Consider the following 17,694-nt stretch of genomic DNA (forward strand, 5'->3'; position numbering starts at 1 on the left):
GGGGGATAAATTGGGAGATCGGGATTGACATATACCCTCTACTGTATATAAAACAGGTAACCAATAAGGACCTACTGTATATAGCACAGGGAAATCTACTCAATACTCTGTAATGGTCTATATGGGAAAAGAATCTTAAAAAAGAGTGAATAAATGTATATGTATAAGTGAATCACTTTGCTGTACACCTGAAACTAACACAACATTGTGAATCAACTATACTCCAATAAAAATGAAAAAAAATATGTCTGTATATGTATGCATATATGTATATGTATGTGTGTGTGTGTGTGTGTGTGCATATATATACGTATATAATAGTTTTCTCAGTCCTCACCCACATTACTTGGAATCTTACTAACAATCTATATGATTTTTAGGGAAGTTTATGTATTGGGTTGACTAGTTCCCCCATCCACCGCCCCCTGCCTAATTCACGTGTACCCAGAAAGGCCTTTGCAGATATAATTACCTAAATTAAGGCAAAGTCATACTAGATTAGGGTGGGCTCTAAATCCAATACGACTGGCGTCCTTATAAAAAAAAGAAGACACAAAGGGACATGGCCACAGAGGGGAGAAGGTCATGTGAAGATGGAAGCAGAGACTGGGTGATACACCTATAAACCAAAAAATGCCAAAGGATTGTCAAAACCACCAGAAGCCGGGAAGCAACAAGGAAAGATTTTTCTCTAAAACCTTCAGAGGGAGCATGGGTCTGCTGACACCTTGATTTCAGATTTCTAGTCTCCGGAACTGTCAGAGAATACATTTTTGTTGTTTTAAACCAGGCAACATGTGGCACTTTGTCACAGCAGCCCCAGGGAACTAACACAGGCAGGATAATCCCTATTTTAGGAGAGAAAATTGAAAATCAGAAAAGGTAAGTGACCTTCTCAAACACATAACAGCAATATACAGAGAATGTCTCAGTCTAGAACCCAGGTATTTTGTATATTGGTTTAGTGTTACATCCATTTTCAAAATGAGGAAACAGATTTTTTGTAAGCAGAGTTATCTAACATAAATAACCCTGGATGAGCAATCTAGACATAGATATAGGCCTGGTGATACCCGCTGTGTACTGACCCATCCTACGACTGGCCTTAAGCTCCCTGATCCCCAAATTTATTCTTTGTATAACTCAATGATTGAAATCAGCTATCTCAAATAGACTTTATGAACTTGACTTTATGCTTCAGATCACTGGGTGAATGTTTTGGATTCTGGGTACCCTGAGTTAACGGGGTGTATAAGATTTCCCAAGACAGGGAAAAGGGTAAAGAAAAGGGATATTACAAACCGAAAGGCAAACTCCTTGTGAATTCTGTAGTCTTTACTTGGACCTATAAACCAGGCTTCCACTGATAAAATCCTGATGCCATCTCAGAGAATAAGGTGACTCAACATCTGGGTCATTTCTGAATAGACATTCTATTGGAATTCAATCTCCTGTTTAATGAACACAGGCAAAGGACATATCAGAAAACAAGCTGGTTCTGGGCTAACACTTATTTTGGCACTAACTAGCCCCCTTTGGATTGGTTTCTTGGAAAATCTTGGCAGCAAGAAGACTGGGCTGTGCATCTGAGGCATCCTTTTAGTCAATTCTCCCTTTCTGGGATCAGCCAATCAAACTACACTTCACTGGTCTGCCAGGATGCTTTCTAAGAAGGATGCTTCTCTGTGATTGACAAATATTAGAGTGTCTTCTGAGCATGGCACTGTGCATATCCCTGTAACACATGAATCAGGGACATGTAGGGCACAGATATTTTATAGTTGACAACATGGAGAATTTGCCCCTGTTACTCCAACAACTGTTCAGTTTTGCCACTATAATAAGCTAAATACCGCACGACCTTGGCCGTTGGCTAGCAGTATGTGGCGTTTTCTTTTATTTTTCTATTCAAAATATTGGGCACCTTCTTTGAACTTACAGTCTAATTAAATAAATAAAACCTGAATCCATTTAACAGTCAAACCAAACCTATTTTTTTTTAATTTTTATTTTTTTTTTGCGGCGGTACGCGGGCCTCTCACTGTTGTGGCCTCTCCCGTTGCGGAGCACAGGCTCCGGACGCGCGGGCTCAGCGGCCATGGCTCACAGGGCCAGCCGCTCCACGGCATGTGGGATCCTCCCGGACCGGGGCACGAACCCTTGTCCCCGGCATCGGCAGGCGGACTCTCAACCACTGCGCCACCAGGGAAGCCCAAACCTAACATATTTTTTTAAAAAGTCTTGATTTGTCCCTCATGTCTCTCCCCTCCCCACACACCCTCCAAGCTGGCTCTTTATCAAGTTTCAGAACCCAAAATGGTCCCACAATTCACCTAGTTTCTGAGGCTTAACATCAGAGAGTAAATCTGACTCCTGTCTTTTCTCCTATCCCACACCCAGCAGCAAGTCTCATCTTTTCCAAAGGCATCCTGAATCCTACCAGTCCTTAATACCTCTACCGTTTCCCCCCAAACGGGATCTACCAACATCTCTTGACTGTACTACCCATTAGCCTCCTCTCTAGCTCCCACTTCTAAAATGAAAATTACATCATGTCACCCCCTCCTGCGCAGATGCCTCTGCACTGAGAGCTAATCCACCTTCCTTACTGTGGCTTCAAGGCTTCTCATGTCTGGGCCCTGCTACCTGTGGACTCCTCTCTTCACTCTCCCTCTTCTTTGTTCTGCTGCCACACAGTGGTCCTCTTCCTCTTCCTCTCCAGGGGACTTGGCACTTGCTATTGGCTCTGCTTAAAATGTGGCTGCCCAAGATCTTTGCTGGCATCCCTCCAAATTCATTCCCAGGTCCCCTTAAACGCCCCTTCTTCAGAAAGGCTCTCCTGACTTTCCTTTCTAGAATCACCTCTATCCTTTTCATTCTCTATCTCCTTAAACTAGTTTATTCTTCTGCATGCTTTATTTTTATTTGTTTATTGTCCCTTTCTATTGCTAGAATAGAAACCTCGTAAAGATAAACATTTGTCTGTCTTTTTTTTTTTACTGCTGAACTCCCAGTGCTGAGAAATATAGGGTAGCCCACTAGGGTCACACAATAACTGTTTGTTGAAAGAAAAAAATGAATGAATGAAAGACGTGAACAAATTTGGAGCGGGAAAAATGAGCTTATGCAGACTAACAAATGGATCCATGGGGTGAATTAGCCAGAGTGGGCTTTCTGCGTTTAAAATCTTAAATAAAATCGTAAAATCGAAATAGAAGAGACTTATGAAATAGCCTAAAGAAGAAAGAGAGCATTTCAAACACATGTCAGCAGCCCATAGATAGAAATGAACAAATTATGTGCATTGTTAAGGAACACGACTTCATGAGAATAATTAGAATACAGCAATGATGGAATGCAAGATTATAATTGCATTTATTGCGGACTGAAAAAGTGCCAGAGAGCAGGCTAAGTATTTTATGCTAAACACCTCATTGAATTCTCAGGATAATCATTTGAGGACGTACTGTTTTGTCCCATTTTACAGATTTTTCTTTTAAGTTTTACAACATCCCTGCAAGATCTCCCTATTTTACATATGAGGAAGCTGTGGTTTAGCAAAACCAGCTTACCCTAGTTAGCTAGTAAGTAAAAATGACAGAATTCTAATCCAATCTGATTTCTGAATGCTTGCTCTCAACTACCTTTCTCTCTCCTCCATTCTAAAGACCTGGAACACTAATTACAGATTAAAATAAGGTGGTAATGAACAGGTTACCTGCATTAATCACAGGCTCAGAGTTCCACTATTTGACTTCCAGTTAATAAAAAGCCATGATCATTTCCTCTTGGACATTGGTGGCACCATCTTGACTCCAATTTTAACATCGGACATTGAAAGCAGTAATTGTGTGGCCTCACCTGAAAAATCTTTCAATTTCAACCCATGGAAATCCCCTGTATCTGTCAAACATCCTGTGGTCAGAAATTCTGGCCCAGTTTAAACTCAATATTGGATGGGATATGGGGCTTTCCAAGGTGGGAAGATTGGGCTGAGACCCAAAAGAGTTTTCACAGAACAGGGAATAGTTGTAGGTATTATTCCCCTCAGCTGTGTTCCTACAAAGTAGAAATAATATCTTTATTAAAACAATATAACAATGCAGGAACATTGGAATCAGAGAATAAGAGTTAAAGTCAAATTATTATCCTTTTGTGTAGCACATAAGATACTTCAGAGTAGACAGAATATAACCTGTAGTTAAAAGAGTCCGTAAAATAGTGATTTAAAAATGAGTTTCACTAAAAGTAGAACTACCATATGACCCAGCAATCTCACTACTGGGCATATACCCTGAGAAAACCATAATTCAAAAAGAGTCATGGACCACAATGTTCATTGCAGCTCTATTTACAATAGCCAGGACACGGAAGCAACCTAAGTGTCCATTGACAGATGAATGGATAAAGAAGATGTGGCACATATATACAATGGAATATTACTCAGCCATAAAAAGGAATGAAACTGAGTTATTTGTAGTGAGGTGGATGGACCTAGAGTCTGTCATACAGAGTGAAGTCAGTCACAAAGAGAAAAACAAATACCGTATGCTAACACATATATATGGAATCTAAAAAAGAAAAGACAAGGTTCTGAAGAACCTAGGGGCAGGACAGGAATAAAGTTGCAGACGTACAGAATGGACTTGAAGACACGGGGAGGGGGAAGGGTAAGCTGGGACGAAGTGAGAGAGTGGCATGGACGTATATACACTACCAAATGTAAAATAGATAGCTAGTGGAAAGCAGCCACATAGCACAGGGAGATCAGCTCAGTGCTTTGTGACCACCTAGAGGGGTGGGATACGGAGGGTGGGAGGGAGACACAACAGGGAGGAGATATGGGGATATATGTATATGTATAGCTGATTCACTTTGTTATAAAGCGAAACTAACACACCGTTGTAAAGCAATTATAGTCCAATAAAGATGTTAAAAAAAAAAATGAGTTTCACTCTTTTTGGGTTGGGTATCACATGACGATAGTCAACTATAAATTTCTTCAGGTGCTACTTTCTAAAAAGTACTATCATGTTTCATACTAAAACACAAAATGTATATGTGTGTACATAGATGTATGTATATATGTATTAAATTATATATTATTTATACGCTAATATCTTATAATCCTAACTTTAGGTTAAAAAAAAGAGGAAATAAATTTGATCCCACAGTATGATTTAGAACAATTTATCTTACTATATTTTCTTCAAAAATTTCATCTCTAAACTTTTGGATACTATTCTGCCCATCTTATTTTACCTTCTATCTCTCCAGCACCTTATAAAAGGCTTGACACATAGTAGGTGCTCAGTAATTGCTTATGGACCATTCAGATAAAAGGGCTGTCAAGATGAGAGAATATATAAATACACATGAGTAAAAATGCTATATTCTCTGTTTGTCTTTACTCTTCTTCACTTCATGAACACCAGCTTTCCATAGAATCCAATATAACTGAAGGTGTCCCATTAAAAGAGCTCAGCTCAGCTGTTTTATCTTTGAAGTAGAGTTTTATTTGGCTGCTGCAGCATGATGACAATATCCCTGATGATGCTCAAGCTCTATTTTGCTCTAATTCAGTTTACCAAGCAACCTACTTTCATTTTCAGTAGGCTACATAACCAAACGAGGCAATTAAACCCAAAACAAATCTACCTTTTTGGAAGCTCATTATCCCAGGCTAGATACCCATACTCTCCAGGAACTTCTCATTATTATGACACTCTCTTGTCATCTTTCTTCACACTCCGTAATAGCAGTCAGAAATCTGTAGCTTTTTTCTCTATACTTTCTCACCAAGTAGATAGCTTCTTTAGATGTTTGGTTATACCAGTGGAAGAAGCTTGAATTATGCTTTGTGCTCAGAGAGAGTAACAAGGAGCCAGTAGAGGCTTTTTAGGGGAATTGAATTATGCTGTACCACTGATTAACCCAAACAACAAGTCATCTTTGTCCTTCATCCTTAATTTTGCACTGAAAGATATATATATATATATATAATATATATAATATGTATATATATTTTTTTATCTGAGAAAATATTTAGGGAGCTTTGAGAAACTAATCAGAAAATATGTTCAGATCTAGATTCTCTGGTCTTTTAAAAATTAATCTTTTACATTAATTCAACACATAATGAACTTTTTCAACTTTCAAAGGGGACTAATCTATTAAATACCTTTTTAATGAGTTCTGCTTAATTAAAATAGTTTACACTAGACTAATAGTTCCTTGGGAGTCAGGGCATTTTCTGACTTGCTTTTGTATCCTCATGTACTAGCAGAGCATCTAGATCAGGGGTGCCCACTAGAACTTTCTGCAATAATGGTCATGTTCTCTGTGCTGTCCTATACAGTAGCCAGCAGTCATATATGAACTCTTGAAATGTGGCTAATGAGGTGCTGAATTTTTAGTTTTCAATTTTGTTTAAATTTTAAGTGTTACCTTGACAGATGTGGTTAGTGTCCCTGCCTTTTAGAGTTTATTTTACATCAATACATTGAAATGTAAATAGGCACATGTAGCTAATGGTGATTGTATGGGACCATGAAGTCTAGGACATAGCACAAAAGAATCATTTTGAATGGCTGACTGAATGAATGAATAAGTACAGAATGACTCACCTTTTGCTTTCAATTTTTCTAACGTGATTAAACAACCCACCCTCACAAGCCTACCTCTAATTCTTCCAGTAATATACATCACTGTAGAAGATATAATACCTCGTTAATTGACCATTAAATCCAAATGGGGGCTCCTCTGGTGGTGCAGTGGTTGGGAGTCCGCCTGCCGATGCAGGGGACACGGGTTCGTGCCCCGGTCCGGGAAGATCCCACATGCCACGGAGCGGCTGGGCCCGTGAGCCATGGCCGCTGAGCCTGCGCGTCCGGAGCCTGTGCTCCGCAACGGGAGAGGCCACAGCAGTGAGAGGCCCGCGTACAGCAAACAAAACAAAACAAAACAAAACAAAACAAAACAAAACAAAACAAAACAAAACAAAACAAAACATCCAAATGGATTCCTTAAGCCTTCGTTGCCGGGGATACCATACCATAAGCCTTTAATGTCTCTCATCTTATACTTGTAATACCCGAAAACATGTTTTGCAATGAGAGAATATTTAAATTATACCAGCATTTGTGTGTTACCTAAAAAGATGAAACATCAGTGCTTATACTTCTTTCTTTCTACTATTAGTCTATAGCCACGTACACGACCACAAAACTGGACCAGCTGATTGGCTCACGGTCAACTTCTCCTCCACAGTCATCCCAAATATTCATTCAAATTACCATGCAGTGCAGAGAGTAATTGGAAACCAGTTTAAGTGATACAAGAAATTAGCTAGACAGAACTGTAATTTACTTGGCTTGCTTAATTTATAGAATCATGATGAATAAACACTGCTGATATGTATCATCTCCACCACAAATTAAGTACAAATCAGATTCTACCAGCAAATGTTAACCAACTAGCTATTCGCGAAATGGCAATGCTGTGACACATTGTATGGGATAATAGAGTGTTTTCTGCTCATAAAGCTTCAAAATTTAGTTAGGGTTGCAAAGATGTACAAGAGGCAAATTAGACAACAAACCAGTCTACAATAGCGTGCTAAGTATTAGGGAGGGGATGATTGGGGGAAAGTAATAATATACGTAAATGGCTGATTGCATAGTAATCAAGCCTTATTACCTTAGTGATTACTCTAGAGTGTCCCACTTTGGTTGTCAGTGCAGGGCAGTTGGAATTATGTTTCCATTTGATCCCATTAGGGGCAGGGAACTTCTCTCTATTGAGTGCCTACTAGATGCCAGGTAAGACTCAGGGGCTTCCCATATGTTATCACGTTTCATCTTTACAATCTGGGAATGAAACTGAGGAGGACCCTGTGGGGCTCCTGCGTACGGAAGCCTTTTTGGCCCCTGTTTCTTGTAGGCAAGACTCCTGCCTCGATGACCTTCCCTGAGTTCCAAAGGGCAGATGCAAACAGTCGGTAGTCAAGGGAGGCCCAGCCACAAAACCACCTGAGGCAAAATTAAACGGACCAGAGAAGCTCATCAAGATTAAGAGTCGGACCGCCTGAGACCCTGCACACACCCTGTCAGCAACCCCACCCTTGAACTATTGCTCTAAAACTCCTCATCAAATCCTCCTAGGTTGGGATACATAGTGTTTTGACGCAGGAGTCTGCTGTGTCCCCCTTTGCCTGGGAAAATGATAAAGCTCTCCTTTTCTACTTCACCCAAAACTTCTGTCTCCGAGATTCGATTCAGCACCGGTGCGCAGAGAGGCTGTGCTTTTGGCGTCAGGAGGAGGAGGGGTAAATCATTCATATCTCCAATTTATAATCAAGGACAATGAGGTTTCAAGGATTAAGGAACTTGTCCTAGGATATGGATAGTAATGTTTGGAGACATAATGTTCAGAGACTTTCCAGTACCCCCCATAACAACCATAGAAGTAGAGCTTTATTAGAATTAAAAAAAAAAAAATCCAGGGACAGATGAAAAAGGCAAATATGTCTATTTCCTCTGTATAATATATTTTATATTATTATATTATTATATATATATATATAATTATTATATATATATTATAATTCCTTTTTTTAAACAGTTAATTATCTTTTTTTAAAATTTATTTATTTTATTTTTGGCTGCCTTGGGTCTTCGTTGCTGTGTGTGGGCTTTCTCTAGTTGCAGCAAGTAGGGGCTACTCTTTGTTGAGGTGTGCAGGCTTCTCATTGCGGTGGCTTCTCTTTGCTGTGCAGCACAGGCTCTAGGCACGCAGGCTTCAGGAGTTGTGGCAATGTGGGCTCAGTAGTTGTGGCTCGCGGGCTCTAGAGCACAGGCTCAGTAGTTGTGGCGCATGGGCTTAGTTCCTCTGCGGCATGTGGGATCTTCCCAGGCCAGGGCTCGAACCCATGTCCCCTGCATTGGCAAGCAGATTCTTAACCACTGTGCCACCAGGGAAGCCCCGTAAAGTATTTTTTGTTTTTGTTTTTATTTTTAGCCTGCACAGCGAAGCATGTGGGATCGTAGTTCCCTGACCAGGGATCGAACCCGTGCCCCCTGCAGTGGAAGCGCAGAGTCTTAACCACTGGACCACCAGGGAAGTCCTATTTCCTCTGTATAATATATTCTAAAGTCGATTTGGGGGTTGCTTTCACTCATCTTTTCAGTGTAAAGAATATAATGGACTAAGAATATTACTTACAACACTTAACTATAAAAGGGTTTTGTGGATAATTGGGTTGTGGTCTAGCAAATAGGCTCCCCATTCTAGCTCAAGCCTCCAGCCAGTATGTGGTCCATTTTAACATCCTTCATGATTCAACTGCCTTAACAGCATCTTAAAGGACCCCGAATAATAATTCAAAAATTCTCCACATGTGGTATGAAAAGATTAGACAAGTCTTAAGCACACGGGGACTTAAATCCGGCTGATAATACAGCAAAGAAATTATACACCATAAAGGCAGAGGGAAGAGCAAGGGTTTAGCCAAAGGAAGATATAATCAGGAGACACAGACCTTCCTATAAATCAAGCCTTTGTATTCTGGGTGATTATTTCATAAACTGGATCTTGGGCTGCTGATCTCTTTAAATGATTACTGCAGTACGTGTGCACTTTTTAGAAACAGTTGCTGGCTGATTTATATTTCAGACATGTTTTCCATCAGTGTTTATTCCTTGAGAATATGGTTTTCATAACAGAGTTGCTATTTTCAAATAATATGGAAACCTTGAAATTCAATTTGTATAAAAGCGATGTCATTTTAGTGTACAATTACTACATCACATTCGGAAAAACAGTGATAAAACGAGCAAGCAAATGCTAACCAGACGAGACCCATTTTCAAAAGATAAGATCATTTTGTCAGTGAGAGAACAATGAAAACGTCCCCCCACCTTTGCCTCTAAATTCTGCAATTCTAACCAAGTAATAAAATCAGCCTCTGAACTTCCTCTAAAAACACAGAAGGGTGAGCTTATAAGAAGTCGAGAGAGAAGAAAGAGTAGGGAAAAGAAAGGGGAGGGAGGGGAGGGGGGGGACGGGAGGTGGGAGGGGAGTGGGGAGAGGAGGAAATGAAGCACAGGATCTCTAAGGTGTTCCATCTTACTCAGGAATTGGCATATTATTGAGCAGGTTTGGGGAAGATGAAGTGTTCCTTACCCTAGAAATATTTTTAAATCGCTAAAATGGCATTTTGTGTTAACAACAGAAGATGAAATACACATGCCGTACCTATTAGTCCTGATAACATAATTTATTTATCCTAATGTCTGTAATAAAGACAGCGAGTGAGCTACACAATACTCTTAATCTAAATGAATTGAAGGAGTTTGCTGTTTTGCACATGTAAAAGATATTCTAAAGTACTGTTTATCTAGGCTGAACTGTTCCTATCTACCTGTCTACTCAGCAAGAGATTAATTATCCAAGGACAATTATCCAATTCTTAATGAAACACAGTCAGGTCACCCTGCAAGTAAACAATGGCCTGCAAAGGAAATAATCCTTACTCCATACAGTGGTAAGAAGAGAGGTGATTTAATAAAACAAAGGTGTTATTAAAGGCCAAAATATAGTTAGCATTGTAAGACCACTATCACTGCCCTTAATGAAAAAACTTCAAGATACTTTCAACGTTTCAAAACCAGAATGATTTTCTACTTTCATTTTCTGGAGAAAGATAACTTATATGAGACAACAATACCAACAAGTAAACTTTTATTCAGTTAGGTGTTTAGTTTCTATTTTATGCCTTATCATTTATGCTAATTTTTAAGCAAAGTAAATGCTTACAGAAACCAGCACCCAGTGAGTTCTTCTACATAAATTCTCAGACTGCTTTCTGAATGAGGAAGAATGGAAGATATATACAAAGGACCGAAGCAGCTGTCTTTGTAATAAAGCACTTACTTGAGGAGGTAAGCACAATATGATTAAGGCATAAAAAATTAGACAATATGTGAGACCGAGCAGGACCCTACGGGGCTCCTGGGCATGGAAGCATTTTCATGTCCCCCGTTTCTTGTAGGGAACAGACTCCAGCCTCCATGACCTTCCCTGAGATGGGCAGATTTGAACAGTTGCTAATCTGGGAAGGGAGGGGATGCAGAGACAAGGGAGGAACAGTCAAGGAACAATAGTGCAGCCTTGGGGCAGGGTCCTGCTGCTGCCTCAAGGGATACACATAACACTGCCTTTAAGCCCTTTATAGAATTAAAATCCAGCGAATGAAGATGTTAGCATTCTTTATGCCAGAGGAGACCATCTGAGGCCAGACTAAAGGGACCAGAAAGTTCATCAAGAAGATTACCTGAAACAAGATTAAAGAGCCTAAACCCTGTACACACCCTAATCTTATCAGCAACCCCACCCTTGAACCACTGCCATAAAACTCCTCAGCAAACCCTCCCTGGTTGGTACACGTAGTTTTCGAGGGCAGGAGCCCGCTGTGTTCCCCTTTGCCTGGCAAAGCAATAAAGCTATTCTTTTCTACTTTGCCCAAAACTCTGTCTCCGAGATTCGATCTGGCACCGGTACACAGAGGCTGAGCTCTTGGCATCATATGCCTCGGCCGTCACAAGTAATGGGCTCATAAACCAATCTGTGATTCAGACTTTTAATATTTCATTTAACAAATTCTTACAGGTTTCCTTACTTGTTTTGTTGCTGTTACATATTTAAAATATTTGCTTCCTCAGGAAGCTTCTGAGAGCCCTAAGTGCTGTTAAAAGTCATTACACACATATGCTTTCTTAACCTGTCAGACAGTGTAGAGCAGTATTAGGAACACAGTGGGTGTTCATTAAACACACTTGTAAGTTGAATTATGCTATTGTTTTTACTTTATAAAGGTTAAGGCCATATGTGTAATACAAATAATCACAGACTTATGTTTTTGATTAGTTATACTAAAAATGTTGTATCATGAGTAACGTTTTTAATGAAATGAGGCGTTATTATTAGTCAGTATACAAATAAAAAAGACTTTCTTGTCCCTTGGCTTGGAAATGTCCCTTGGTTTTTAAAAATGTGAATTAAAAAAATGCTGGGGGCTTCCCTGGTGGCACAGTGGTTGAGAATCTGCCTGCCGATGCAGGGGACACGGGTTTGAGCCCTGGTCTGGGAAGATCCCACATGCCGCAGAGCAACTAGGCCCGTGAGCCACAACTACTGAGCCTGGGCGTCTGGAGCCTGTGCTCCACAACAAGAGAGGCCGCGATAGTGAGAGGCCCGCGCTTGCCGCAAGTAGAGAAAGCCCTCGCACAGAAACGAAGACCCAACACAGCCAAAAATAAATAAATTAATAATTAATTTTTTAAAAAGTCAATGAAGAAATTGATGACTCAAATTACATGTGAACATAGTCACTGCACAGTGGAAATCAGCATTATCTCATGATTTCAATCCAAACAGCAACAAAACGTTCTTAAGAAGAGAAACCTGGAAGTCGGACCAGCTTTGTGGGCATACGACTAAGGAAGCTGCACAAGATCCCATGCTTAGGAAGGTCCCGTGTGGAGCATGGCTTAATGCTCTACTGTAGCTTCTGGGTCCTGCAAATTATTTAGCCTGTCCTGCCTGGGAGGCTGAATTTTTTTTTTTAAACATCTTTATTGGACTATAATTGCTTTACAATCGTATGTTAGTTTCTGCTTTATAACAAAGTCAATCAGTTATACATATACATATATCCCCATATGTCTTCCCTCTTGTGCCTCCCTCCCTCCCACCCTCCCTATCCCACTCCTCTAGGTGGTCACAAAACACGGAGCTGATCTCCCTGTGCTATGAGGCTGCTTCCCACTAGCTATCTATTTTACATTTGGTAGTGTATATATGTCCATATATACACTGCCACTCTCTCACTTTGTCCCAGCTTACCCTTCCTCCTCCCCGTGTCCTCAAGTCCATTCTCTAGTACATCTGCGTCTTTATTCCCGTCTTGCCCCTAGTTTCTTCAGAACCACTCTTTTTGTTTTGTTTTTTAGATTCCATATATATTTGTTAGGTATTTGTTTTTCTCTTTGTGACTTAATTCATTCTGTATGACAGACTCTAAGTCCATCCACCTCACTACAAATAACTCAATTTCGTTTCTTTTTATGTGATCTGAAACCTGCACATTACTATGTCCTTAAAGATACTATGTGAGGTTTTATTTCTATGAGGCAAATATCTCTAAGACTTGTCCAGCTTAGTCATATCCCCACCCCCAACAAATACTTCATTGCAATTTGTCCTCATCTGGTCTTTGTAGCCTTGGCTGAGTGGAAGAAGGAACGGAGATTCTGCCCAGTATGCAGAGCATCATACCAGCTGCCAGACTACGTCTCAGTTGCTCTTCTTCAACATATTGATTTCAAATCCTTAAGAACTGACCTAGTCCAAAGATTATCTTCTCATATGTACCAATGAAAATCTTTCTGATTTCTACTTCACCTTCTTCCAAAAGCACGTGAGGTGATTTTGAAGTTAAATATAGTTTTAAATAAAATGATTGGGAATACAGAGAAAATAGCATCATTCAAAAAAAAAGCAAAAATCAGGAGTAGATGAAACTAGGTGTCTAAATCTCTAAATAATGTAGTTTGTTACAAGTAGTCCTTCATGTCATTTAGCTGTTAGATTACAATTTTTTAAAACTCTAAACCGAATAAAGCTGCAGACTACTCATGAGTGATAACCTTCCAAAATAAATTAGAAGTTTAGTAGAAAAATCAAAATTCTGTAAGATACAGAAATAGTTTTCAAATGTACAGTTTGGGGGCTGTTCCTTTATAAAAGTAGAAATCACTAAATTACAACTTGGTCCAATAACATTCAGCTGCATTACTTTGTGATCATGGAGCTTAATATAGGGATTTATGTTAAAGGACAATGAGGTTGCCCAATAGAGAGTTTCTCTTTACATTTCTTAAATCTAGATTCACTTTTGGAAGCTTCTTAAGGGCATTCAGTGCATGAGTAAGTTCTTGAATAATCCCTGTATTGAGAAGTCCTATGCCATTTTTCTTCTCCTTTGATGTTATACTTTTTATAGACAAACTTAGAAAAATCTGAAAAAATCAATGCAGGAGGCTGAAACCCAATGTTGATGATGAAGTACTGGCGGGTACAGTCAGTCACTTACTCGGGAGTGAATATGTAGACTGTGTGGATGGACCAGGCCTTGATAGTTGTTAATTTGTCATTATGGAGATCTGGCCAAAGTGGGAAGGCCATTTTGTTAAAGTTATCTTACCTTTAAAAACCCTCGGGTTAAAACATGTTGCTTCAGAAATATTCCTTCCATTCCGTCACCTCAATAAATTACTATGAAAGGATTCAAAGATATTGCCAACGAAAACAAATACTTTCTAAATTTGCCCTTCCTGTCTCATACTCACACTCAGGCTGAGTGGCCACCTTGATGGGCTGAGAGCTCTCCCCTGGTCCCCGCTCGTTGTAGGCCACGACTCGGAAGGTGTACATGGCTTCTGGCTTCAGGTTTCCCACAGTAAACTGAAGGGACCCAGGCTGGGATGTATTCACTGCTCGTTCCCTAGGAAATAAAAGTTGCAGGGAAAGATTATTCCCACATGAATACTTTTAGCCACAGCCTTTACTTAATGAGCAAGAGAGGCACTTCCCTGGTGGCACAGTGGTTAAGAATCCGCCTGCCAATGCAGGGGACACAGTTTCGATCCCTGGTCCAGGAAGATCCCACATGCCGCGGAGCAACTAAGCCCTTGAGCCACAACTACTGAAGGCCATGTGCCTAGAGCCCGTGCTCTGCAATGAGAGAAGCCACCGCAATGAGAAGCCATCGCACCACAATGAGAAGCCTGCGCACCGCAACGAAGAGTAGTCCCCGTTCTCCGCAGCTAGAGAAAGCCCGCGCACAGCAAAGAAGACTCAACGCAGCCAAAAATAAATAAATAAATAAATAAATAAATAATAATGAGCAACAGCAGTAAGGTAGACCAAAAGGTTGCTTACTCATTTCCTGTTGACTCTGCATGTGAGGCAAGACCTCGAAGACTTACTATGGGATGTAAACTGACTGGAAGAGCCTATAAATAAATGTTGCAGGGTTTCTGGGGAGTTCAAGTTTATGCCATTCCCATGAACCTTGCATACTAAAGTCTTTTCCCTTGACACTTTACAATTTAGTCTCAAAACTCATAACAAAGAGCTAGTAAAATAAGAAGAAGCGTATGGAATGTAGGCAGGAAGATGCTTTTTGTAAACATTCAGCTAATGACAGAAATCAGGGTTTTGATTATTCCACAAGCCAGTCTTTGTCAGTACTGTCAACAAATGCATTTATGCATTTTCCTTCATTGTAGGAAAGGAAAAGGCAGATGCCAAGTGTTGATGTGTACAGAGCTTGAGGTCCTGTGGTTATGTTAAGTGCAATTTAGTGAAAGAAGTAGATGCCCTTCCTCATGAGGAGAAAGTGGAACACGTGTTTACTTGCCTTTTCTTCAAGCCACATCTACATGTGTCCAATTTATTTTCCAATTAAAAACTTCCTCAGAGGCTCCAAACAAATGAATTAACCTGCTGATCGTGGTGAGATTTATAGTTCATATTAAGAGAAGACAAATCCTATGGATATGGATGCTGACATATAAGAACCAGGAACTCCTAAAGTATGCTTTAAAGGACATACATGATTCTAGGCATTTATATCCTCATTGGTCTCATAAAATTGAACGTGAAGAAAGAGCTCCTTCTAGCCACTTAACTGTTTCTTAAGGTTTCTACATCTAGATGATATTTCTTGCATCTCAAAAAACACCCTGTATGAATCTGGATATAGCCCAAGGCTTAGGTATCCCTTTACAAGCACTGTGTTAATTTGCTGCAAGGCTGAATTGTGACTTACAGTGAGGGAGGGATGTCGGTGGGATTTAATAGTGACCTATCGTAAGAAACGTCAGATAGGGCTCCCATGTACCACACATCACACTGATCTATTCTACCAAACTAAGATTATTCAGGCCAATACATTGCTTTTTAAAAGAAAACCCTCATAATCAGATTGTATGCCTTGTGGATGTAGACAGTTTTGCATATTATTTTCTTTCAGCAGAATTTTTATATGCATTGCCTCTCCTTTTATATAAATAGGATGGTTTTATTATCATTATTTTATAGATGTAAAAGTGAGATTTAAAGAAACAACATTTTTTTTAAGGGACTCACAGTTAATGAATACTGTCGTTAAGAATGAAATTTGGGATTTCATCCTCTAGATCCAGTATTGGTATCATTAAACAATAGGGGAAAACAAGGGGGCTATTTGGATCATGGGCACTTTGAGCTCCTAAAGGGAAAGAAGAGACACCTGGGCATTCAGAAACCACTGGGAGAATGAGTGTAATTATCATCTAAGTCATTTCAGGATGTATTTTCTAAACCTTCAAGCAACATATTTGTCACTGAAAGTCAGATCTGCATACCAAACTCCTTGAGTATCTATAAGGAAGGACAGCTTTCATAACTGACTTTATTCTTATAACTACTGAATAATTTAGATGAAATAGCAGTGTTCTAGGACATGCTGGCATAATCCCTTGAAAAGGCATTCTTCAAAGGAAAAAGAGGTAAGAACATCTGGGCATGTCCAGGTAAGAATGTCTAAGATCATATAATAGAAACATTACTCACATATAAAAGGGGATGCTGTATTTTATTACAAGGAAGGGAGTTTTAGGTTCTTATAATCTCCAGCAGCCTCCAAAAATATCCCAGATTACTAATGGTCATGAAAAAAAATTATATTCATTGATATGGACAACTGATACTTCCTCAGCGTTAAGAGTACGAACAAAGCATCTTTAGAAAACACTTCCATGGTAGTGATCTCAGCCCTTCCTCCAACCAGACGCTAGCACTGCCCTAGATTTACCACTAGTTTCTTCAATGTGGGCTCTTAATGGTTTTAAACAACAATTTAACCTAAACATTTCCATGTTATGCGCCAATTTTCAGAAATCTGCTTATCCTATCAAACTGAGGTCACATCAAAATGCTATGTAGACTACGGAGTGGATTCAAGAGTTTTAAGCCTGGGGTGGTTGTCTTGGCTTCCTCATTAACTTATCTGAGCCTCAGATTTCTCAAGTGCAAATTGGTGCTATAAAAATGTTTACCTCATAGAGTTTCTAGAGAATTCAGTGAGATGCTGTATGTGAACCATATAAAGCAGCAGGCATGAGACCTGGTACTCAGGGAGCCTTCCATATGTGACAGTTATTACTGCTATTATTTCTATTATTATAACAAAATACCACCACAACCTCATAGAAATAAGGGTTCTTGAGTTCAAGAAGAGGGCCTTTCCTCAATCTGAAGAAATTAATGAGGTACAATCATGAAGAAAAGGACATAAATATTGATATTTTCTGTCAGATCAATTTTGTCTACAGAGATAAGTCAAATCAAAAAAGTAGACATATTCACAGACATAGAGAACAGACTTGTGGTTGTCAACGGTGGGGTGAGGGGAAGGAATGGATTGGGAGTTTGAGATTAGCCGATGCAAACTATTGTATATAGAATAGATAAACAACAAGGTCCTACTGTATAGCACAGGGAATATTCTGTGATAAACCATAATGGAAAAGAATGTATATATGTATATATATGTACAACAATCACTTTGCTGTACAGCAGAAATTAGCA

General features: G+C 39.6%; 1 protein-coding gene across 1 annotated transcript in view; it reads right to left on the reverse strand.

Annotated features, from left to right (window-relative positions):
* The window catches only part of DCC (DCC netrin 1 receptor), a 1,166,576-nt gene that overhangs the window by 341,411 nt on the left and 807,471 nt on the right, over window positions 1-17,694 (reverse strand). The window contains 1 exon segment of the mRNA XM_029216808.1: window positions 14,409-14,563. Coding sequence (XP_029072641.1) covers window positions 14,409-14,563 — 155 coding nt within the window.

The sequence above is a fragment of the Monodon monoceros genome, unplaced genomic scaffold, assembly GCF_005190385.1.
Source record: "Monodon monoceros isolate NGI ecotype Baffin Bay Population unplaced genomic scaffold, NGI_Narwhal_1 Super_Scaffold_1, whole genome shotgun sequence".
NCBI classification, from domain to species: Eukaryota; Metazoa; Chordata; class Mammalia; order Artiodactyla; family Monodontidae; genus Monodon; species Monodon monoceros.